General features: G+C 55.2%; 2 protein-coding genes across 2 annotated transcripts in view; one reads left to right on the top strand and one right to left on the bottom strand.

The window, feature by feature from the left end:
- Positions 1–10,105: 10,105 nt before the first annotated feature.
- On the top strand, positions 10,106–21,467 carry MED11 (mediator complex subunit 11). The gene is made up of 3 exons (XM_078880236.1): positions 10,106–10,263; positions 20,298–20,428; positions 20,985–21,467. The coding sequence occupies exons 1-3, from the start codon at positions 10,179–10,181 to the stop codon at positions 21,135–21,137; spliced, it is 369 nt and encodes a 122-aa protein (XP_078736362.1). The 5' UTR covers positions 10,106–10,178; the 3' UTR covers positions 21,138–21,467.
- Positions 21,457–25,303, bottom strand: part of LOC144950165 (phosphatidylinositol 3,4,5-trisphosphate 5-phosphatase 2A-like) — a 97,761-nt gene continuing 93,914 nt past the window's right edge. Inside the window, 1 exon segment of the mRNA XM_078880235.1 lies at positions 21,457–25,264. Coding sequence (XP_078736361.1) covers positions 25,162–25,264 — 103 coding nt within the window. The 3' untranslated portion in view covers positions 21,457–25,161.

The following is a 25,303-nucleotide window of genomic DNA, read 5'->3' as shown; positions in this document are numbered from 1 at the left end:
CTTCACATTAACACCATCAACCAGGGTCTATCCACTGCTAGAGGCCTTCACATCAACACCACGTGCCAGGGTCTATCCACTGGTAGAGGCCTTCACATTAACACCACGAGCCAGGGTCTATCCACTGCTCGAGGCCTTCACATTAACACGACGAGCCAGGGTCTATCCACTGCTAGAGGCCTTCACATGAACACCACGAGCCAGGGTCTATCTACTGCTAGAGGCCTTCACATGAACATCACGTGCCAGGGTCTATCCACTGCTAGAGGCCTTCACATTAACATCACGAGCCAGGGTCTATCCACTGCTAGAGGCCTTCACATGAACACCACGAGCCAGGGTCTATCTACTGCTAGAGGCCTTCACATGAACATCACGTGCCAGGGTCTATCCACTGCTAGAGGCCTTCACATGAACATCACGTGCCAGGGTCTACCCACTGCTAGAGGCCTTCACATTAATATCACGAGCCAGGGTCTACCCACTGCTAGAGGCCTTCACATTAACATCACGAGCCAGGGTCTATCTACTGCTAGAGGCCTTCACATTAACATCACGAGCCAGGGTCTACCCACTGCTAGAGGCCTTCACATCAACACCACGAGCCAGGGTCTATCCACTGCTAGAGGCCTTCACATTAACATCACGAGACAGGGTCTACCCACTGCTAGAGGCCTTCACATCAACACCACGAGCCAGGGTCTATCCACTGGTAGAGGCCTTCACATCAACACCACGTGCCAGGGTCTATCCACTGGTAGAGGCCTTCACATCAACACGACGAGCCAGGGTCTATCCACTGGTAGAGGTCTTCACATCAACACGACGAGCCAGGGTCTATCCACTGCTAGAGGCCTTCACATCAACACCACGTGCCAGGGTCTATCCACTGCTAGTGGCCTTCACATCAACACGACGTGCCAGGGTCTATCCACTGCTAGAGGCCTTCACATCAACACCACGTGCCAGGGTCTATCCACTGCTAGAGGCCTTCACATGAACATCACGTGCCAGGGTCTACCCACTGCTAGAGGCCTTCACATCAACACCACGAGCCAGGGTCTATCTACTGCTAGAGGCCTTCACATGAACACCACGTGCGAGGGTCTATCTACTGCTAGAGGCCTTCACATTAACACCATCAACCAGGGTCTATCCACTGGTAGAGGCCTTCACATCAACACCACGAGCCAGGGTCTATCCACTGGTAGAGGCCTTCACATTAACACCACGTTCCAGGGTCTTTCCACTGCTAGAGGTCTTCACATCAACACCACGTGCCAGGGTCTATCCACTGCTAGAGGCCTTCACATTAACACCACGAACCAGGGTCTATCCATTGGTAGAGGCCTTCACATCAACATCACGAGCCAGGGTCTATCCACTGCTAGAGGCCTTCACATTAACACGACGAGCCAGGGTCTATCAACTGCTAGAGGCCTTCACATTAACACGACGAGCCAGGGTCTATCCACTGCTCGAGGCCTTCACATTAACACGACGAGCCAGGATCTATCCACTGCTCGAGGCCTTCACATTAACACGACGAGCCAGGGTCTATCCACTGCTAGAGGCCTTCACATCAACACCACGTGCCAGGGTCTATCCACTGGTAGAGGCCTTCACATTAACACCACGAGCCAGGGTCTATCCACTGCTCGAGGCCTTCACATTAACACGACGAGCCAGGGTCTATCCACTGCTAGAGGCCTTCACATGAACACCACGAGCCAGGGTCTATCTACTGCTAGAGGCCTTCACATGAACATCACGTGCCAGGGTCTATCCACTGCTAGAGGCCTTCACATTAACATCACGAGCCAGGGTCTATCCACTGCTAGAGGCCTTCACATGAACACCACGAGCCAGGGTCTATCTACTGCTAGAGGCCTTCACATGAACATCACGTGCCAGGGTCTATCCACTGCTAGAGGCCTTCACATGAACATCACGTGCCAGGGTCTACCCACTGCTAGAGGCCTTCACATTAATATCACGAGCCAGGGTCTACCCACTGCTAGAGGCCTTCACATTAACATCACGAGCCAGGGTCTATCTACTGCTAGAGGCCTTCACATTAACATCACGAGCCAGGGTCTACCCACTGCTAGAGGCCTTCACATCAACACCACGAGCCAGGGTCTATCCACTGCTAGAGGCCTTCACATTAACATCACGAGCCAGGGTCTACCCACTGCTAGAGGCCTTCACATCAACACCACGAGCCAGGGTCTATCCACTGCTAGAGGCCTTCACATTAACACCACGAGCCAGGGTCTATCCACTGCTAGTGGCCTTCACATCAACACCACGAGCCAGGGTCTATCTACTGCTAGAGGCCTTCACATCAACACCACGAGCCAGGGTCTATCCACTGGTAGAGGCCTTCACATCAACACCACGTGCCAGGGTCTATCCACTGGTAGAGGCCTTCACATCAACACGACGAGCCAGGGTCTATCCACTGGTAGAGGCCTTCACATCAACACGACGAGCCATGGTCTATCCACTGCTAGAGGCCTTCACATCAACACCACGTGCCAGGGTCTATCCACTGCTAGTGGCCTTCACATCAACACGACGTGCCAGGGTCTATCCACTGCTAGAGGCCTTCACATCAACACCACGTGCCAGGGTCTATCCACTGCTAGAGGCCTTCACATCAACACCACGTGCCAGGGTCTATCCACTGCTAGAGGCCTTCACATGAACATCACGTGCCAGGGTCTACCCACTGCTAGAGGCCTTCACATCAACACCACGAGCCAGGGTCTATCTACTGCTAGAGGCCTTCACATGAACACCACGTGCGAGGGTCTATCTACTGCTAGAGGCCTTCACATTAACACCATCAACCAGGGTCTATCCACTGGTAGAGGCCTTCACATCAACACCACGAGCCAGGGTCTATCCACTGGTAGAGGCCTTCACATTAACACCACGTTCCAGGGTCTTTCCACTGCTAGAGGTCTTCACATCAACACCACGTGCCAGGGTCTATCCACTGCTAGAGGCCTTCACATTAACACCACGAACCAGGGTCTATCCATTGGTAGAGGCCTTCACATCAACATCACGAGCCAGGGTCTATCCACTGCTAGAGGCCTTCACATTAACACGACGAGCCAGGGTCTATCAACTGCTAGAGGCCTTCACATTAACACGACGAGCCAGGGTCTATCCACTGCTCGAGGCCTTCACATTAACACGACGAGCCAGGATCTATCCACTGCTCGAGGCCTTCACATTAACACGACGAGCCAGGGTCTATCCACTGCTAGAGGCCTTCACATCAACACCACGTGCCAGGGTCTATCCACTGCTAGAGGCCTTCACATCAACATCACGAGCCAGGGTCTATCAACTGCTAGAGGCCTTCACATTAACACGACGAGCCAGGGTCTATCCACTGCTCGAGGCCTTCACATTAACACGACGAGCCAGGGTCTATCCACTGCTAGAGGCCTTCACATCAACACGACGAGCCAGGGTCTATCCACTGGTAGAGGCCTTCACATCAACACGACGAGCCAGGGTCTATCCACTGGTAGAGGCCTTCACATCAACACGACGAGCCAGGGTCTATCCACTGGTAGAGGCCTTCACATTAACACCACGAGCCAGGGTCTATCCACTGGTAGAGGCCTTCACATTAACACCACGAGCCATGGTCTATCTACTGCTAGAGGCCTTCACATCAACACCACGAGCCAGGGTCTATCCACTGCTAGAGGCCTTCACATCAACACCACGTGCCAGGGTCTATCCACTGCTCGAGGCCTTCACATTAACACCACGAGCCAGGGTCTATCCACTGGTAGAGGCCTTCACATTAACACCACGAGCCAGGGTCTATCCACTGCTAGAGGCCTTCACATTAACCTCACGAGCCAGGGTCTATCCACTGCTAGAGGCCTTCACATTAACACCACGAGCCAGGGTCTATCCACTGCTAGAGGCCTTCACATGAACATCACGTGCCAGGGTCTATTCACTGCTAGAGGCCTTCACATCAACACCACGTGCCAGGGTCTATTCACTGCTAGAGGCCTTCACATGAACATCACGTGCCAGGGTCTATTAACTGCTAGAGGCCTTCACATCAACACCACGAGCCAGGGTCTATCTACTGCTAGAGGCCTTCACATCAACACCACGAGCCAGGGTCTATCCACTGGTAGAGGCCTTCACATCAACACCACGTGCCAGGGTCTATCCACTGGTAGAGGCCTTCACATCAACACGACGAGCCAGGGTCTATCCACTGGTAGAGGCCTTCACATCAACACGACGAGCCAGGGTCTATCCACTGCTAGAGGCCTTCACATCAACACCACGTGCCAGGGTCTATCCACTGCTAGTGGCCTTCACATCAACACGACGTGCCAGGGTCTATCCACTGCTAGAGGCCTTCACATCAACACCACGTGCCAGGGTCTATCCACTGCTAGAGGCCTTCACATCAACACCACGTGCCAGGGTCTATCCACTGCTAGAGGCCTTCACATGAACATCACGTGCCAGGGTCTACCCACTGCTAGAGGCCTTCACATCAACACCACGAGCCAGGGTCTATCTACTGCTAGAGGCCTTCACATGAACACCACGTGCGAGGGTCTATCTACTGCTAGAGGCCTTCACATTAACACCATCAACCAGGGTCTATCCACTGGTAGAGGCCTTCACATCAACACCACGAGCCAGGGTCTATCCACTGGTAGAGGCCTTCACATTAACACCACGTTCCAGGGTCTTTCCACTGCTAGAGGTCTTCACATCAACACCACGTGCCAGGGTCTATCCACTGCTAGAGGCCTTCACATTAACACCACGAACCAGGGTCTATCCATTGGTAGAGGCCTTCACATCAACATCACGAGCCAGGGTCTATCCACTGCTAGAGGCCTTCACATTAACACGACGAGCCAGGGTCTATCAACTGCTAGAGGCCTTCACATTAACACGACGAGCCAGGGTCTATCCACTGCTCGAGGCCTTCACATTAACACGACGAGCCAGGATCTATCCACTGCTCGAGGCCTTCACATTAACACGACGAGCCAGGGTCTATCCACTGCTAGAGGCCTTCACATCAACACCACGTGCCAGGGTCTATCCACTGCTAGAGGCCTTCACATCAACATCACGAGCCAGGGTCTATCAACTGCTAGAGGCCTTCACATTAACACGACGAGCCAGGGTCTATCCACTGCTCGAGGCCTTCACATTAACACGACGAGCCAGGGTCTATCCACTGCTAGAGGCCTTCACATCAACACGACGAGCCAGGGTCTATCCACTGGTAGAGGCCTTCACATCAACACGACGAGCCAGGGTCTATCCACTGGTAGAGGCCTTCACATCAACACGACGAGCCAGGGTCTATCCACTGGTAGAGGCCTTCACATTAACACCACGAGCCAGGGTCTATCCACTGGTAGAGGCCTTCACATTAACACCACGAGCCATGGTCTATCTACTGCTAGAGGCCTTCACATCAACACCACGAGCCAGGGTCTATCCACTGCTAGAGGCCTTCACATCAACACCACGTGCCAGGGTCTATCCACTGCTCGAGGCCTTCACATTAACACCACGAGCCAGGGTCTATCCACTGGTAGAGGCCTTCACATTAACACCACGAGCCAGGGTCTATCCACTGCTAGAGGCCTTCACATTAACCTCACGAGCCAGGGTCTATCCACTGCTAGAGGCCTTCACATTAACACCACGAGCCAGGGTCTATCCACTGCTAGAGGCCTTCACATGAACATCACGTGCCAGGGTCTATTCACTGCTAGAGGCCTTCACATCAACACCACGTGCCAGGGTCTATTCACTGCTAGAGGCCTTCACATGAACATCACGTGCCAGGGTCTATTAACTGCTAGAGGCCTTCACATCAACACCACGAGCCAGGGTCTATTCACTGCTAGAGGCCTTCACATGAACATCACGAGCCAGGGTCTATCCACTGCTAGAGGCCTTCACATCAACACCACGAGCCAGGGTCTATCCACTGGTAGAGGCCTTCACATTAACACCACGAGCCATGGTCTATCCACTTCTAGAGGCCTTCACATTAACACGAGCCAGGGTCTATCCACTGCTAGAGGCCTTCACATCAACACCACGAGCCAGGGTCTATCTACTGCTAGAGGCCTTCACATGAACACCACGAGCCAGGGTCTATCCACTGCTCGAGGCCTTCACATTAACACGACGTTCCAGGGTCTTTCCACTGCTAGAGGTCTTCACATCAACACCACGTGCCAGGGTCTATCCACTGCTAGAGGCCTTCACATTAACACCACGAACCAGGGTCTATCCATTGGTAGAGGCCTTCACATCAACATCACGAGCCAGGGTCTATCCACTGCTAGAGGCCTTCACATTAACACGACGAGCCAGGGTCTATCAACTGCTAGAGGCCTTCACATTAACACGACGAGCCAGGGTCTATCCACTGCTCGAGGCCTTCACATTAACACGACGAGCCAGGATCTATCCACTGCTCGAGGCCTTCACATTAACACGACGAGCCAGGGTCTATCCACTGCTAGAGGCCTTCACATCAACACCACGTGCCAGGGTCTATCCACTGCTAGAGGCCTTCACATCAACATCACGAGCCAGGGTCTATCAACTGCTAGAGGCCTTCACATTAACACGACGAGCCAGGGTCTATCCACTGCTCGAGGCCTTCACATTAACACGACGAGCCAGGGTCTATCCACTGCTAGAGGCCTTCACATCAACACGACGAGCCAGGGTCTATCCACTGGTAGAGGCCTTCACATCAACACGACGAGCCAGGGTCTATCCACTGGTAGAGGCCTTCACATCAACACGACGAGCCAGGGTCTATCCACTGGTAGAGGCCTTCACATTAACACCACGAGCCAGGGTCTATCCACTGGTAGAGGCCTTCACATTAACACCACGAGCCATGGTCTATCTACTGCTAGAGGCCTTCACATCAACACCACGAGCCAGGGTCTATCCACTGCTAGAGGCCTTCACATCAACACCACGTGCCAGGGTCTATCCACTGCTCGAGGCCTTCACATTAACACCACGAGCCAGGGTCTATCCACTGGTAGAGGCCTTCACATTAACACCACGAGCCAGGGTCTATCCACTGCTAGAGGCCTTCACATTAACCTCACGAGCCAGGGTCTATCCACTGCTAGAGGCCTTCACATTAACACCACGAGCCAGGGTCTATCCACTGCTAGAGGCCTTCACATGAACATCACGTGCCAGGGTCTATTCACTGCTAGAGGCCTTCACATCAACACCACGTGCCAGGGTCTATTCACTGCTAGAGGCCTTCACATGAACATCACGTGCCAGGGTCTATTAACTGCTAGAGGCCTTCACATCAACACCACGAGCCAGGGTCTATTCACTGCTAGAGGCCTTCACATGAACATCACGAGCCAGGGTCTATCCACTGCTAGAGGCCTTCACATCAACACCACGAGCCAGGGTCTATCCACTGGTAGAGGCCTTCACATTAACACCACGAGCCATGGTCTATCCACTTCTAGAGGCCTTCACATTAACACGAGCCAGGGTCTATCCACTGCTAGAGGCCTTCACATCAACACCACAAGCCAGGGTCTATCTACTGCTAGAGGCCTTCACATGAACACCACGAGCCAGGGTCTATCCACTGCTCGAGGCCTTCACATTAACACGACGAGCCAGGGTCTATCCACTGCTAGAGGCCTTCACATCAACACCACGAGCCAGGGTCTATCCACTGCTCGAGGCCTTCACATGAACACCACGAGCCAGGGTCTATCCACTGCTAGAGGCCTTCACATCAACACGACGAGCCAGGGTCTATCCACTGCTAGAGGCCTTCACATCAACATCACGAGCCAGGGTCTATCCACTGCTAGTGGCCTTCACATCAACATCACGAGCCAGGGTCTATCCACTGCTAGAGGCCTTCACATTAACACCATCAACCAGGGTCTATCCACTGGTAGAGGCCTTCACATCAACACCACGAGCCAGGGTCTATCTACTGCTAGAGGCCTTCACATGAACACCACGTGCGAGGGTCTATCTACTGCTAGAGGCCTTCACATTAACACCATCAACCAGGGTCTATCCACTGGTAGAGGCCTTCACATCAACACCACGTGCCAGGGTATATCCACTGCTAGTGGCCTTCACATCAACACGACGTGCCAGGGTCTATCCACTTCTAGAGGCCTTCACATTAACACGAGCCAGGGTCTATCCACTGGTAGAGGCCTTCACATCAACACCACGTGCCAGGGTCTATCCACTGCTAGAGGCCTTCACATCAACACCTTTATTAACAAGCACCATCGGGGTTAAGGGACCGTCCATAAATGACGTCACTCACCTAGGGTGGGGGGGGAGTAAGACATTTGTGACGATGTGTGACGAGAAAGGGGGGGGGGGGGTTGAGATATGTGACGTCACATCAAAATGCACAACTTTACATGAATATCGACAACACGTTCTACTTAAATTTAGATTTAAAGCTTCCGTGACTGCAGGGATTCATATTCTTGGTTCTTTCGGTAAAGTCACGTAGAAGGGAAATAAAAAAAAAACATAATAAAATAATTCTCACGACGTTTCGGCCACAACGCAAGCAGCCGTCCTCAGGTGAAGAAAAGGTCTGTCGGAAAGACAGCGTCTGAATGAATTCAGACCTGTTCTTCACCTGAGGACGGCTGCTTGCGTTGTGGCCGAAATGTCGTGAGAATTTTTTTTTCCCTTCTACGTGACTTTACCGAAAGAACCAAGAAGATGAATACCAGCGGGTTCCTGTTGTGCCCCTTCTGTGACCTTTCCCCTCGAGCCCCATCTGATTTCGAAAAGTGTATTGGTTTAGCCATGTTTGTTTGTTGTAGTACAGAGTTAGACTGATGGCCTTAATTTAAGCTGTCTTGTGGTTGTTGTTGTTGTTGTTTGACTTGCATCCCACTGGGATTTTTGCACACAGCGTTGGTGTACGGTGTTTTTTCTGCAATATTTTGCTGTCTTTTCTTGGATTTTCTGTTTGCACTTAGTCACATATTCACTTTAAGATGTTTTCTTGTTCATGTTTTTGTTTTTTGTTTGTTGCGGTTGCACCCGATTCAAGAGCTGAATGGCTCACAGGGCTATACCTAATAAATGAACTTGAACTTGAACTTGAATCTGGTGTGTCACGTGGCCTGCTGCCGTCAGGGCTGCCGTAAGCCGCAGATCCCCTTCCCGGCCAGCAGGCCGCGCTATGCTACTACACCACCACTGTTCTATGCCACTCAGATTCCTTACCCGTTACCCGTACCCGGCCGCACCAGGGTCGAAAACGGGTACCTGTACCCTACCCGATACCCGGCTGCCTCCGAAACATCGTGATTTTTATTTTATTTTTATTAATTTTAATATTTTACCTATGTGACTTTACCGAAAAAACCTAGGAATATGAATACTTCTCTGACGTCCCTACGGCTGTGTGAACGGTGACGTCATCACTGTATATATCTTCTCTGATGTCCTCACGGATGTGTGACGGTGACGTCATCACTGTATATATCTTCTGATGTCCTCACGGATGTGTGACGGTGACGTCATCACTGTATATATCTTCTCTGATGTCCTCACGGATGTGTGACGGTGACGTCATCACTGTATACATCTCATATTCTTTTGTTCTTTCAGTAAAGTCACGTAGACAGAAGAAATGATCATAAAAACCACGACGTATCGATTGCAACACGAAGTCTCCACGGCTGTGTGAGAACAGGGACGTCACAACGTTTCTGTGAACGATGACGTCACTATTGTATTGATTGTTTAAGACGTCACCACGGCCCTGTGTGTGACGGTGACGTCATTGTTGTATATATCCCGCCCGACGTCACGGCCCTGCGTGTGACGGAGACGTCATTGCTGTATATATCCCGACACGACGTCACCACGGCTGTGACGGTGACGTCATTGCTGTGTATATATCCCGCCGACGTCACCACGGCTGCATCTCGCTGATGGCGTCCGCCTCTTTTTTCATCGAGGGGGATGACGTCATCGTCTTGGATGGGGATGACGTCATCGTCGTGGAGGATGACGTCATCGCCGTGGAGGGGGGTGACGTCACCGCCATCGTCCCTGGCGGCGAGGTGGAGGAGGAGGCGGCGGTGATGGCGACGTTGGGAGGCGCGAACGAGCGACTCCGCAGCCTCGAGGAGGTGGAGCGCGAGATCGCCAACGTGCTACAGCACGCCGGTAGGCGCCGCCTCCTGTGTCTCTCTCACACACACCACCCCTTGTGTCTCTCTCACACACACCACCCCTTGTGTCTCTCTCACACACACCACCCCTTGTGTCTCTCTCACACACACCACCCCTCTCACACACACCACCCCTTGTGTCTCTCTCACACACACCACCCCTCTCACACACACCACGCCTTGTGTCTCTCTCACACACACCACCCCTCTCACACACACCACCCCTTGTGTCTCTCTCACACACACCACCCCTTGTGTCTCTCTCACACACACCACGCCTTGTGTCTCTCTCACACACACCACGCCTTGTGTCTCTCTCACACACACCACCCCTTGTGTCTCTCTCACACACACCACGCCTTGTGTCTCTCTCACACACACCACCCCTTGTGTCTCTCTCACACACACCACCCCTTGTGTCTCTCTCACACACACCACCCCTTGTGTCTCTCTCACACACACCACCCCTTGTGTCTCTCTCACACACACCACCCCTTGTGTCTCTCTCACACACACCACCCCTTGTGTCTCTCTCACACACACCACCCCTTGTGTCTCTCTCACACACACCACCCCTTGTGTCTCTCTCACACACACCACCCCTTGTGTCTCTCTCACACACACCACCCCTTGTGTCTCTCTCACACACACCACCCCTTGTGTCTCTCTCACACACACCACCCCTTGTGTCTCTCTCACACACACCACCCCTTGTGTCTCTCTCACACACACCACCCCTTGTGTCTCTCTCACACACACCACCCCTTGTGTCTCTCTCACACACACCACCCCTTGTGTCTCTCTCACACACACCACCCCTTGTGTCTCTCTCACACACACCACCCCTTGTGTCTCTCTCACACACACCACCCCTTGTGTCTCTCTCACACACACCACGCCTTGTGTCTCTCTCACACACACCACGCCTTGTGTCTCTCTCACACACACCACCCCTTGTGTCTCTCTCACACACACCACGCCTTGTGTCTCTCTCACACACACCACCCCTTGTGTCTCTCTCACACACACCACCCCTTGTGTCTCTCTCACACACACCACCCCTTGTGTCTCTCTCACACACACCACCCCTTGTGTCTCTCTCACACACACCACCCCTTGTGTCTCTCTCACACACACCACCCCTTGTGTCTCTCTCACACACACCACCCCTTGTGTCTCTCTCACACACACCACCCCTTGTGTCTCTCTCACACACACCACCCCTTGTGTCTCTCTCACACACACCACCCCTTGTGTCTCTCTCACACACACCACCCCTTGTGTCTCTCTCACACACACCACCCCTTGTGTCTCTCTCACACACACACGCCTTGTGTCTCTCTCTCACACACCACCCCTTGTGTCTCTCTCACACACACCACCCCTTGTGTCTCTCTCACACACACCACCCCTTGTGTCTCTCTCACACACACCACCCCTTGTGTCTCTCTCACACACACCACCCCTTGTGTCTCTCTCACACACACCACCCCTTGTGTCTCTCTCACACACACCACCCCTTGTGTCTCTCTCACACACACCACCCCTTGTGTCTCTCTCACACACACCACCCCTTGTGTCTCTCTCACACACACCACCCCTTGTGTCTCTCTCACACACACCACCCCTTGTGTCTCTCTCACACACACCACCCCTTGTGTCTCTCTCACACACACCACCCCTTGTGTCTCTCTCACACACACCACCCCTTGTGTCTCTCTCACACACACCACCCCTTGTGTCTCTCTCACACACACCACCCCTTGTGTCTCTCTCACACACACCACCCCTTGTGTCTCTCTCACACACACCACGCCTTGTGTCTCTCTCACACACACCACGCCTTGTGTCTCTCTCACACACACCACCCCTTGTGTCTCTCTCACACACACCACGCCTTGTGTCTCTCTCACACACACCACCCCTTGTGTCTCTCTCACACACACCACCCCTTGTGTCTCTCTCACACACACCACCCCTTGTGTCTCTCTCACACACACCACCCCTTGTGTCTCTCTCACACACACCACCCCTTGTGTCTCTCTCACACACACCACCCCTTGTGTCTCTCTCACACACACCACCCCTTGTGTCTCTCTCACACACACCACCCCTTGTGTCTCTCTCACACACACCACCCCTTGTGTCTCTCTCACACACACCACCCCTTGTGTCTCTCTCACACACACACGCCTTGTGTCTCTCTCTCACACACCACCCCTTGTGTCTCTCTCACACACACCACCCCTTGTGTCTCTCTCACACACACCACCCCTTGTGTCTCTCTCACACACACCACCCCTTGTGTCTCTCTCACACACACCACCCCTTGTGTCTCTCTCACACACACCACCCCTTGTGTCTCTCTCACACACACCACCCCTTGTGTCTCTCTCACACACACCACCCCTTGTGTCTCTCTCACACACACCACCCCTTGTGTCTCTCTCACACACACCACCCCTTGTGTCTCTCTCACACACACCACCCCTTGTGTCTCTCTCACACACACCACCCCTTGTGTCTCTCTCACACACACCACGCCTTGTGTCTCTCTCACACACACCACGCCTTGTGTCTCTCTCACACACACCACCCCTTGTGTCTCTCTCACACACACCACCCCTCTCACACACACCACCCCTTGTGTCTCTCTCACACACACCACGCCTTGTGTCTCTCTCACACACACCACCCCTTGTGTCTCTCTCTTTCTCCTCAAGTTGTTTCGCGCACGTGTCGGGTTGTGCTGTTGTGTGTGTGTGTTATGCTGTGTTGTGTGTGGTGTGTGTGTGTTATGCTGTGTTGTGTGTGTGTTATGCTGTGTTGTGTGTGGTGTGTGTGTGTTATGCTGTGTTGTGTGTGGTGTGTGTGTGTTATGCTGTGTTGTGTGTGGTGTGTGTGTGTTATGCTGTGTTGTGTGTGGTGTGTGTGTGTTATGCTGTGTTGTGTGTGGTGTGTGTGTGTTATGATGTGTTGTGTGGTGTGTGTGTTATGCTGTGTTGTGTGTGGTGTGTGTGTGTTATGCTGTGTTGTGTGTGGTGTGTGTGTGTTATGCTGTGTTGTGTGTGGTGTGTGTGTGTTATGCTGTGTTGTGTGTGGTGTGTGTGTGTTATGCTGTGTTGTGTGTGGTGTGTGTGTGTTATGCTGTGTTGTGTGTGGTGTGTGTGTGTTATGCTGTGTTGTGTGTGGTGTGTGTGTTATGCTGTGTTGTGTGTGGTGTGTGTGTTATGCTGTGTTGTGTGTGGTGTGTGTGTTATGCTGTGTTGTGTGTGGTGTGTGTGTGTTATGCTGTGTTGTGTGGGTGTGTGTTATGCTGTGTTGTGTGGTGTGTGTGTTATGCTGTGTTGTGTGTGGTGTGTGTGTGTTATGCTGTGTTGTGTGGGTGTGTGTTATGCTGTGTTGTGTGTGGTGTGTGTGTTATGCTGTGTTGTGTGTGTGTTATGCTGTGTTGTGTGGGTGTGTGTTATGCTGTGTTGTGTGTGGTGTGTGTGTGTTATGCTGTGTTGTGTGGGTGTGTGTTATGCTGTGTTGTGTGTGGTGTGTGTGTGTTATGCTGTGTTGTGTGTGGTGTGTGTGTTATGCTGTGTTGTGTGTGGTGTGTGTGTGTTATGCTGTGTTGTGTGGTGTGTGTTATGCTGTGTTGTGTGTGGTGTGTGTGTTATGCTGTGTTGTGTGTGTGTTATGCTGTGTTGTGTGGGTGTGTGTTATGCTGTGTTGTGTGTGGTGTGTGTGTGTTATGCTGTGTTGTGTGTGGTGTGTGTGTTATGCTGTGTTGTGTGTTGTGTGTGTGTGTTATGCTGTGTTGTGTGTGGTGTGTGTGTGTTATGCTGTGTTGTGTGTGGTGTGTGTGTGTTATGCTGTGTTGTGTGTGGTGTGTGTGTGTTATGCTGTGTTGTGTGTGGTGTGTGTGTGTTATGCTGTGTTGTGTGTGGTGTGTGTGTGTTATGCTGTGTTGTGTGTGGTGTGTGTGTGTTATGCTGTGTTGTGTGTGGTGTGTGTGTGTTATGCTGTGTTGTGTGTGGTGTGTGTGTGTTATGCTGTGTTGTGTGTGGTGTGTGTGTGTTATGCTGTGTTGTGTGTGGTGTGTGTGTTATGCTGTGTTGTGTGTGGTGTGTGTGTTGTGTGTGGTGTGTGTGTTATGATGTGTTGTGTGGTGTGTGTGTTATGATGTGTTGTGTGGTGTGTGTGTGTTATGATGTGTTGTGTGTGGTGTGTGTGTGTTATGATGTGTTGTGTGTGGTGTGTGTGTGTTATGCTGTGTTGTGTGTGGTGTGTGTGTGTTATGCTGTGTTGTGTGTGGTGTGTGTGTGTTATGCTGTGTTGTGTGTGGTGTGTGTGTGTTATGCTGTGTTGTGTGTGGTGTGTGTGTGTTATGCTGTGTTGTGTGTGGTGTGTGTGTGTTATGCTGTGTTGTGTGTGGTGTGTGTGTGTTATGCTGTGTTGTGTGTGGTGTGTGTGTGTTATGCTGTGTTGTGTGTGGTGTGTGTGTTATGCTGTGTTGTGTGTGTTATGCTGTGTTGTGTGGGTGTGTGTTATGCTGTGTTGTGTGTGGTGTGTGTGTGTTATGCTGTGTTGTGTGTGGTGTGTGGTGTGTGTTATGCTGTGTTGTGTGGTGTGTGTGTTATGCTGTGTTGTGTGTGGTGTGTGTGTTATGCTGTGTTGTGTGTGTTATGCTGTGTTGTGTGGGTGTGTGTTATGCTGTGTTGTGTGTGGTGTGTGTGTTGTGTGTGGTGTGTGTGTTATGATGTGTTGTGTGGTGTGTGTGTTATGATGTGTTGTGTGGTGTGTGTGTTATGCTGTGTTGTGTGTGGTGTGTGTGTGTTATGCTGTGTTGTGTGTGGTGTGTGTGTGTTATGCTGTGTTGTGTGTGGTGTGTGTGTGTTATGCTGTGTTGTGTGTGGTGTGTGTGTGTTATGCTGTGTTGTGTGTGGTGTGTGTGTGTTATGCTGTGTTGTGTGTGGTGTGTGTGTGTTATGCTGTGTTGTGTGTGGTGTGTGTGTGTTATGCTGTGTTGTGTGTGGTGTGTGTGTGTTATGCTGTGTTGTGTGTGGTGTGTGTGTGTTATGCTGTGTTGTGTGTTGTGTGTGTGTGTTATGCTGTGTTGTGTGTGGTGTGTGTGTGTTATGCTGTGTTGTGTGTGGTGTGTGTGTGTTATGCTGTGTTGTGTGTGGTGTGTGTGTCGGTTTGTTGTTTCGCCAACGTGCTGCAGCACGCCGGTAGGCGCCGCTGCCTTTGTCTCTCCCCTACCCCACACACCCCCCCTTTGTCTCTTTCTCAAGTTGTTTCGCGCACGTGTGTGTGGTGTTGTGTGGTGTTGTGTGTGTGTGTTTTGTGCGTGCTGTGTTGGTGTGCGTGCTGTGTTGGTGTGCGTGCTGTGTTGGTGTGCGTGCTGTGTTGGTGTGCGTGCTGTGTTGGTGTGCGTGCTGTGTTGGTGTGCGTGCTGTGTTGGTGTGCGTGCTGTGTTGGTGTGCGTGCTGTGTTGGTGTGCGTGCTGTGTTGGTGTGCGTGCTGTGTTGGTGTGCGTGCTGTGTTGGTGTGCGTGCTGTGTTGGTGTGCGTGCTGTGTTGGTGTGCGTGCTGTGTTGGTGTGCGTGCTGTGTTGGTGTGCGTGCTGTGTTGGTGTGCGTGCTGTGTTGGTGTGCGTGCTGTGTTGGTGTGCGTGCTGTGTTGGTGTGCGTGCTGTGTTGGTGTGCGTGCTGTGTTGGTGTGCGTGCTGTGTTGGTGTGCGTGCTGTGTTGGTGTGCGTGCTGTGTTGGTGTGCGTGCTGTGTTGGTGTGCGTGCTGTGTTGGTGTGCGTGCTGTGTTGGTGTGCGTGCTGTGTTGGTGTGCGTGCTGTGTTGGTGTGCGTGCTGTGTTGGTGTGCGTGCTGTGTTGGTGTGCGTGCTGTGTTGGTGTGCGTGCTGTGTTGGTGTGCGTGCTGTGTTGGTGTGCGTGCTGTGTTGGTGTGCGTGCTGTGTTGGTGTGCGTGCTGTGTTGGTGTGCGTGCTGTGTTGGTGTGCGTGCTGTGTTGGTGTGCGTGCTGTGTTGGTGTGCGTGCTGTGTTGGTGTGCGTGCTGTGTTGGTGTGCGTGCTGTGTTGGTGTGCGTGCTGTGTTGGTGTGCGTGCTGTGTTGGTGTGCGTGCTGTGTTGGTGTGCGTGCTGTGTTGGTGTGCGTGCTGTGTTGGTGTGCGTGCTGTGTTGGTGTGCGTGCTGTGTTGGTGTGCGTGCTGTGTTGGTGTGCGTGCTGTGTTGGTGTGCGTGCTGTGTTGGTGTGCGTGCTGTGTTGGTGTGCGTGCTGTGTTGGTGTGCGTGCTGTGTTGGTGTGCGTGCTGTGTTGGTGTGCGTGCTGTGTTGGTGTGCGTGCTGTGTTGGTGTGCGTGCTGTGTTGGTGTGCGTGCTGTGTTGGTGTGCGTGCTGTGTTGGTGTGCGTGCTGTGTTGGTGTGCGTGCTGTGTTGGTGTGCGTGCTGTGTTGGTGTGCGTGCTGTGTTGGTGTGCGTGCTGTGTTGGTGTGCGTGCTGTGTTGGTGTGCGTGCTGTGTTGGTGTGCGTGCTGTGTTGGTGTGCGTGCTGTGTTGGTGTGCGTGCTGTGTTGGTGTGCGTGCTGTGTTGGTGTGCGTGCTGTGTTGGTGTGCGTGCTGTGTTGGTGTGCGTGCTGTGTTGGTGTGCGTGCTGTGTTGGTGTGCGTGCTGTGTTGGTGTGCGTGCTGTGTTGGTGTGCGTGCTGTGTTGGTGTGCGTGCTGTGTTGGTGTGCGTGCTGTGTTGGTGTGCGTGCTGTGTTGGTGTGCGTGCTGTGTTGGTGTGCGTGCTGTGTTGGTGTGCGTGCTGTGTTGGTGTGCGTGCTGTGTTGGTGTGCGTGCTGTGTTGGTGTGCGTGCTGTGTTGGTGTGCGTGCTGTGTTGGTGTGTGCGTGCTGTGTTGGTGTGTGCGTGCTGTGTTGGTGTGTGCGTGCTGTGTTGGTGTGTGCGTGCTGTGTTGGTGTGTGCGTGCTGTGTTGGTGTGTGCGTGCTGTGTTGGTGTGTGCGTGCTGTGTTGGTGTGTGCGTGCTGTGTTGGTGTGTGCGTGCTGTGTTGGTGTGTGCGTGCTGTGTTGGTGTGTGCGTGCTGTTGGTGTGTGCGTGCTGTGTTGGTGTGTGCGTGCTGTGTTGGTGTGTGCGTGCTGTGTTGGTGTGTGCGTGCTGTGTTGGTGTGTGCGTGCTGTGTTGGTGTGTGCGTGCTGTGTTGGTGTGTGCGTGCTGTGTTGGTGTGTGCGTGCTGTGTTGGTGTGTGCGTGCTGTGTTGGTGTGTGCGTGCTGTGTTGGTGTGTGCGTGCTGTGTTGGTGTGTGCGTGCTGTGTTGGTGTGTGCGTGCTGTGTTGGTGTGTGCGTGCTGTGTTGGTGTGTGCGTGCTGTGTTGGTGTGTGCGTGCTGTGTTGGTGTGTGCGTGCTGTGTTGGTGTGTGCGTGCTGTGTTGGTGTGTGCGTGCTGTGTTGGTGTGTGCGTGCTGTGTTGGTGTGTGCGTGCTGTGTTGGTGTGTGCGTGCTGTGTTGGTGTGTGCGTGCTGTGTTGGTGTGTGCGTGCTGTGTTGGTGTGTGCGTGCTGTGTTGGTGTGTGCGTGCTGTGTTGGTGTGTGCGTGCTGTGTTGGTGTGTGCGTGCTGTGTTGGTGTGTGCGTGCTGTGTTGGTGTGTGCGTGCTGTGTTGGTGTGTGCGTGCTGTGTTGGTGTGTGCGTGCTGTGTTGGTGTGTGCGTGCTGTGTTGGTGTGTGCGTGCTGTGTTGGTGTGTGCGTGCTGTGTTGGTGTGTGCGTGCTGTGTTGGTGTGTGCGTGCTGTGTTGGTGTGTGCGTGCTGTGTTGGTGTGTGCGTGCTGTGTTGGTGTGTGCGTGCTGTGTTGGTGTGTGCGTGCTGTGTTGGTGTGTGCGTGCTGTGTTGGTGTGTGCGTGCTGTGTTGGTGTGTGCGTGCTGTGTTGGTGTGTGCGTGCTGTGTTGGTGTGTGCGTGCTGTGTTGGTGTGTGCGTGCTGTGTTGGTGTGTGCGTGCTGTGTTGGTGTGTGCGTGCTGTGTTGGTGTGTGCGTGCTGTGTTGGTGTGTGCGTGCTGTGTTGGTGTGTGCGTGCTGTGTTGGTGTGTGCGTGCTGTGTTGGTGTGTGCGTGCTGTGTTGGTGTGTGCGTGCTGTGTTGGTGTGTGCGTGCTGTGTTGGTGTGTGCGTGCTGTGTTGGTGTGTGCGTGCTGTGTTGGTGTGTGCGTGCTGTGTTGGTGTGTGCGTGCTGTGTTGGTGTGTGCGTGCTGTGTTGGTGTGTGCGTGCTGTGTTGGTGTGTGCGTGCTGTGTTGGTGTGTGCGTGCTGTGTTGGTGTGTGCGTGCTGTGTTGGTGTGTGCGTGCTGTGTTGGTGTGTGCGTGCTGTGTTGGTGTGTGCGTGCTGTGTTGGTGTGTGCGTGCTGTGTTGGTGTGTGCGTGCTGTGTTGGTGTGTGCGTGCTGTGTTGGTGTGTGCGTGCTGTGTTGGTGTGTGCGTGCTGTGTTGGTGTGTGCGTGCTGTGTTGGTGTGTGCGTGCTGTGTTGGTGTGTGCGTGCTGTGTTGGTGTGTGCGTGCTGTGTTGGTGTGTGCGTGCTGTGTTGGTGTGTGCGTGCTGTGTTGGTGTGTGCGTGCTGTGTTGGTGTGTGCGTGCTGTGTTGGTGTGTGCGTGCTGTGTTGGTGTGTGCGTGCTGTGTTGGTGTGTGCGTGCTGTGTTGGTGTGTGCGTGCTGTGTTGGTGTGTGCGTGCTGTGTTGGTGTGTGCGTGCTGTGTTGGTGTGTGCGTGCTGTGTTGGTGTGTGCGTGCTGTGTTGGTGTGTGCGTGCTGTGTTGGTGTGTGCGTGCTGTGTTGGTGTGTGCGCGCTGTGTTGGTGTGTGCGCGCTGTGTTGGTGTGTGCGCGCTGTGTTGGTGTGTGCGCGCTGTGTTGGTGTGTGCGCGCTGTGTTGGTGTGTGCGCGCTGTGTTGGTGTGCGCGCTGTGTTGGTGTGCGCGCTGTGTTGGTGTGCGCGCTGTGTTGGTGTGTGCGCGCTGTGTTGGGGTGTGCGCGCTGTGTTGGGGTGCGCGCTGTGTTGGTGTGCGCGCTGTGTTGGTGTGCGCGCTGTGTTGGTGTGCGCGCTGTGTTGTTGTGCGCGCTGTGTTGTTGTGCGCGCTGTGTTGGTGTGCGCGCTGTGTTGGTGTGCGCGCTGTGTTGGTGTGCGCGCTGTGTTGGTGTGTGCGCGCTGTGTTGGGGTGTGCGCGCTGTGTTGGGGTGCGCGCTGTGTTGGTGTGCGCGCTGTGTTGGGGTGCGCGCTGTGTTGGTGTGCGCGCTGTGTTGGTGTGCGCGCTGTGTTGGTGTGCGCGCTGTGTTGGTGTGCGCGCTGTGTTGGTGTGCGCGCTGTGTTGGTGTGCGCGCTGTGTTGGTGTGCGCGCTGTGTTGTTGTGCGCGCTGTGTTGTTGTGCGCGCTGTGTTGGTGTGCGCGCTGTGTTGGTGTGCGCGCTGTGTTGGTGTGCGCGCTGTGTTGGTGTGCGCGCTGTGTTGGTGTGCGCGCTGTGTTGGTGTGCGCGCTGTGTTGGTGTGCGCGCTGTGTTGTTGTGCGCGCTGTGTTGTTGTGCGCGCTGTGTTGGTGTGCGCGCTGTGTTGGTGTGCGCGCTGTGTTGGTGTGCGCGCTGTGTTGGTGTGCGCGCTGTGTTGTTGTGCGCGCTGTGTTGTTGTGCGCGCTGTGTTGGTGTGCGCGCTGTGTTGGTGTGCGCGCTGTGTTGGTGTGCGCGCTGTGTTGGTGTGCGCGCTGTGTTGGTGTGCGCGCTGTGTTGGTGTGCGCGCTGTGTTGGTGTGCGCGCTGTGTTGTGTCTTGCTTGGTTGCGCCATACATGAGCTCACTAAAATCGGTGGTGAGCTGTTAACTACCTCGCCTGGTACACAGGAGGTCATGGGTTCGATCCTGATACCTGCTGTATATTTGGAGTCTACGTCTCTCTCTCTGCCCGTGGTCGTGTGGATTCTCCTTGGGTTGCTCGCACATTGCTCTTGGTTAGTTGCCCGGAGTTGCCGAAAACTGACCGCCCCCCCACGTGGTGTGTGTGTTGCAGGCTGCGCCTTGCAGGAGCTCTCCAAGGACAAACCCAACGAGCGGCAGCTGGAGAAGCTGACGGCGCAGTTCCAGCAGAGTCTGCAACGCGTGGAGGGCGAGCTCACCGGTCACATCCGCTACCTGGCACAGGTGGGGCGGGCATCGTGGGCAGCGTGAGGGCAGCGTGAGGGCAGCGTGAGGGCAGCGTGAGGGCAGCGTGAGGGCAGCGTGAGGGCAGCGTGCGGGCAGCGTGCGGGCAGCGTGCGGGCAGCGTGAGGGCAGCGTGCGGGCAGCGTGCGGGCAGCGTGCGGGCAGCGTGCGGGCAGCGTGCGGGCAGCGTGCGGGCAGCGTGCGGGCAGCGTGCATCGGTGGCGAGTATCTGAACCCGATCCTCTGTTGGGTACCGGGAAGCGGTTGTGCGTCGGTCAGTGCACCGCACTGCGAGCCCGGCGATGCGTGTTAGATTCCCGTTCGATTCCCGTTCACGACCACAACATCAGTGACGAATAGCTTGAACCGGTCCAGGGCCTCCCTTTAGGTCGACTCAGACTTTAATCAGTGCCCGGCATGTAAACAAAGGCAGGGGAGGGACGGTGCTGCTGGTCACACCTCCGCCATAAGACACATTGGAGCCTGCTCAAACAGCCCCTGCCCCGGCGCGTGTTGAAGTCTCGGCGGGGCACCGTTTGGCTTTGCGCGTCCGCAGGTGGCGACGGGGCAGCCGCACGAGGGCTCCAGCTACGGCGCCCGCAAGGACGCGCTGACGGCGCTGCACCGCGTGGAGCACGTGCGCATCAAGCTGCAGGAGCTCGCCGGGCAGTGCGAGGCGGCACTGGGACCCGCCGGCTTCCCCATGTGAGGTGGCGGTGGCCGTGTCGGGGGGGCCCTGCCCCGATCCTGCTCCGGTCCTGCTCCGGTCCTGCTCGGCCCGGCCCGGCCCGCACCACCAGAACCCGAACACCGCTGCAAGTCGCTCGCCAGCATCGCCCACAGTTGCTCAGCCTGGGCATTGGACTGAACTTTCACGGTGGCCGCCGGGGGTTCGTAAGTGCGGTTGCGCTGAGCGACCACTCCTGGTGACCGCGGGGCTGGGGGTTGGTGACCTGCCTGTGGATCTGTAAACAATAACCTGCGAGTTTTTTTGTAAACGCCCAACTTTGTGCCAATAAAGAAAGGCTCTGGGAGCAAGTGCCGGCGTTCCGTATTTTCTTTATTCATTCAGTGGAGGTTAGGTGGTGTTAGTGCAACGGTGGCACAGTGGCGGGTCGCGTGGCCGCCAGTGGGAGGAAGGTTGCTCCAGGGCAGCCGAGACACGTGCAGTACATCACACTGCAGTACATTGCACACTGTGCACGCGACAGGCAGCTGTGACAGTTAAGACCGCGCGTATTTACAAACGGAACGCGAATAAGGCACAGTGCTTATATATAATAACAGGTGGGTCGCTCACACAAATGTGAGGCATCAATGGCACTAACCGCTTGCGTCCAATACCCCGAGAGCACTCGCCCACGCACAGTGCCAACTGTGGTGGTGCTGAAGGCACATGCCTTGCTGGGCAGGGGAGCGAGTGAGTGAATCCATGAGCTTGTGGGCGAGGCATTGTACGAGAGGGCAGGTGAGTGAATGAGTGGGCAAGTCAGTGGGCAGGTGAGCAAGCGGGTGAGTCGGTGGTCACGAGGCATTGCACGAGCAAGCGGTCATCCCCGCCCGCAAACCATCTTCATTAGCACGTCACAGTCTTCATCACAAGTATAACACTGGTCAGGCAGCACCGTCCTCACACGCCCTGGCCACCACATCTGCGGTGCCACAACCAGCGAGTGGCACTGCTGGAAATTAGGGGGGCAGTTTCACAGGGGTGTGAGGGTGAGAGGTTGGGGTTCTGTCTGTGCCGAGGCATCACCGAGCACCTTTGTGGCAAGGGACTGTGGCTCCTCTTAGCATCACTGTGCGGCGAGTGGACGCGTGGGGGTGCGAATAGGTGAGGGAGCAGGCGAGCCATCATGCAGCTGAGTGGGCGAGTTGATGAACGGGTCTGCGAGTCTGTGAATGAGTGACAGGCTGAGGCCCGGTCAACCCGCGGGTGAGCGAGCAAGAGGCACGGGAGCTCCAACAACGGACGCCCTCGTCAGTACCGTCCTCTACAGGCGCCTCGCAAGCTAAGCAGCGTTGAGCCTGGATGGTGCTTGGGATGGGTGGACCGGCGTGCATAGCGGGCGCTATTTGGCTACTGCTGCTGCTATGCTCCAAGTCCGCGGCTCTCCTCGAGCCTGGATGGTGATCGCCCCCCGCCCGCTCTGGCGCTGGTCCGGCGGGAAGAATTTGTTTGGCTTTCCACGCCGAAGAGACGGAGGAAGCGGCGGCGCCGACGCCGCGCCGGTCGTCTTGACGGCGCCGACAGCCCCGGCAGGCGACGCCGGTTAATACTGACGCTGCTCCCAGAGGGAATCGGAAGCCCCCAAGGGGTTGCCATTTGTGGCGTCTCGGTCCTTCTGTGAAAAAGAGCTTCACAGCTCATCGGATTCCTCCTGCAGTCGAAGTGAAGATTCTGATTCTGCGTAACATCGCCCCCCAAAATCTCTCGCTTTGGCAAGATCACGCGCCGCCCACCCCCCCCCCCAGACTTACGCTCCACGTGAAACGCAGCAGCGTCTCCCCGTAGTGCAGGGGTTGGGAAACGTCCGGCCCGTGAAATCATTTGGTCTGTTCCCCCCATCACATTAGGGGCGAGTTAATTAAATGTTTGACCAAACATAACGGGCCAATTTTAAAGTTGATAATTTAGTATGGCCCGCGAATGACGTTATATAAATATCCAAATGGCCCTTGGCAGAGACAAGGTCCTCCACCCCTCCTGCCGCGGTGAGGGCCGTGGGCCTCCTGCCGTCATGGCGTTGTCACAGCGGCCGTGCGTCCAGGGGTCTCGACGATGACAATGTGGAGGTCGCGAGGTCAGCGCCGCTGCTGTGTCCAGCAGAGAGAGAGAGCGTGGCGTGTCGCTCTCCCTCCTCCTGCGCCACAGTGGGGTGACTTTAATGCATCTCTATGGGTATCTATGTATCTCTATGGGTATTTATATGGGTATCTATGGGTATCTCTATGGGTATCTATGTATATCTATGGGTATTTATATGGGTATCTCTATGGGTATCTATGTATCTCTATGGGTATCTATGTATCTCTATGGGTATTTATATGGGTATCTATGGGTATCTTTATGGGTATCTCTGGGTATCTCTATGGGTATCTCTGTATCTCTATGGGTATCTATGTATCTCTATGGGTATCTATGTATCTCTGTGGGTTTACCGTGCGCTCCCTATGGAGCATAAGGCCGCAACAAGCCCACGCCATGCCAGACGGTCTTTGTGGGGTGTCTTTATGGGTCTCTGTGTATCACTAAGTCTCTATGGGTCTATATATGGGTCTCTGTATCTCTATGGGTTTACTGTGCACTCCGCAGTGGGTGATGCATGGCCACAGACGCATAACTGTGACTGCCATGAATGCATCTCTGTGGGTCTCAGTCTCCTACTTATCTCCATGGGTTTCTATGTCTCTGTGTGTATCTCCGTGGGTCTCTACGTATCATCTTCTTCTTGCGTTTGGCAACCATGTTGAGACGCCGGGTGCCCAATGTGGAGGTCGCGCTGCTGCTGCCACTGCTGCTGCTGCCACTGCTGCTGCTGCTGTTGCTGCTGCTGCCACTGCTGCTGCTGCTGCTGCCGCTGTTGCTGCTGCCACTGCTGCTGCTGCTGCTGCTGCTGTTGCTGCTGTTGCTGCTGCCGCTGCTGCTGCTGCTGCCACTGCTGCTGCTGCCGCTGTTGCTGCTGCTGCCGCTGTTGCTGCTGCTGCTGCTGCTGCTGCCGCTGCTGCTGCTGCCACTGCTGCTGCTGCCACTGTTGCTGCCACTGTTGCTGCTGCCACTGCTGCTGCTGCTGCCACTGCTGCTGCTGCCACTGCTGCTGCTGCTGCTGCCGCTGCTGCTGCTACTGCTGCTGCTGCTGTTGCTGCGTCCACGCCGAGGGGGCTTCAGCAGGGACAGCGTGGAGTGTCGTTCTCTCCTCGCAGCATCAGAGACGCGCTTCCAACCCCTCCCTCAACTTCAAGACGGGTGCCGTTTGTCGCTGGCCGCTCCAAGTCTGTGGCCCTCGGGGGGAGCGGGTGGGGGGGCTGGCGCCTCGGCAACCGATGAAACGAGGTCAAATACCCACAGTGCTTTGCGCACGTGTGACGTCACTTCCCCGCCCCCGCTGTAACCGCAGTCAACGAAAGTTCAAACGCCGTTGTAGCCGGCGACCTTCGCGGCGTTTACGTTTTGATCTCCGCGTCGGGAGGGACCCTCCTCCTCCGTGGTGGTGGTCACTCCACGTTGATTATCCAGAGCCGTAAGTGGAGGGGGAGAAGAAAAAAATATATAACGAAAATAAAATAATAAAAAACGTGAAGGCACAGCCCTGCAAGTTGCCACCGCTGGCGGAAGGGGCCTCAACCAGCTGCCGGGAGCACCTCGGGAGACGACGCGGGAGACGACCCACGCTTTGCCCGACCTGCTGCTCCTGCTGCTCCTGCTGCTCCTCCTGCTGCTGATGCGGCGGATCGAGGTGCGGGGCGGGCGGGGAGGGAGATTTGAAGGAATCCGCACCGCCCTCGCCGGGAAATAGAACCCAAGCAGCTTGCGGTGCTGACCGTGCAGCAGCAGCAGCAGGAGGAGCAGCAGCAGCAGCAGCAGCAGCATGACGGTGCCGCAGCGTCAACCCGAACCGGCGGGGGGGGGTGGGGGGCGCCAGGGGCGAGCGCCGCGGCTGTCGAGTGTGCGGTGGCGTCGGGGGCCGCGGTTCCGGAGGCCCCCCCCCCCCCCCCCCCGTGGCGTGGCGGAGTCACGTGTCGCTCGCCGGCGCCGCCGGGAGGTTGAGAAGGATGAGGCGCTGGTGCTCGGGGTCGGCGACCCCCACCTCCTCCAGGTCGTCCACGGTGAGATCCCTGCAGGGGACACGGCGGCGGCAGCTGACGACACACCTG

This window comes from Lampetra fluviatilis, chromosome 56 (assembly GCF_964198595.1).
Source record: "Lampetra fluviatilis chromosome 56, kcLamFluv1.1, whole genome shotgun sequence".
Lineage (NCBI taxonomy): Eukaryota > Metazoa > Chordata > Hyperoartia > Petromyzontiformes > Petromyzontidae > Lampetra > Lampetra fluviatilis.
The sequence above is the reverse complement of the archived record's forward strand: the minus strand, read 5'-3'. Positions and strand labels throughout refer to the sequence as shown.

Bases quoted from the DNA above. Each gene is read 5' to 3' on its own strand.
- MED11 (XM_078880236.1), top strand. From the start codon at position 10,179: ATGGCGACGTTGGGAGGCGCGAACGAGCGACTCCGCAGCCTCGAGGAG. The intron at 10,264-20,297 runs GTAGGCGCCGCC...TGTGTGTTGCAG, and splicing joins CAACGTGCTACAGCACGCCG to GCTGCGCCTTGCAGGAGCTC. The intron at 20,429-20,984 runs GTGGGGCGGGCA...GCGCGTCCGCAG, and splicing joins ACATCCGCTACCTGGCACAG to GTGGCGACGGGGCAGCCGCA.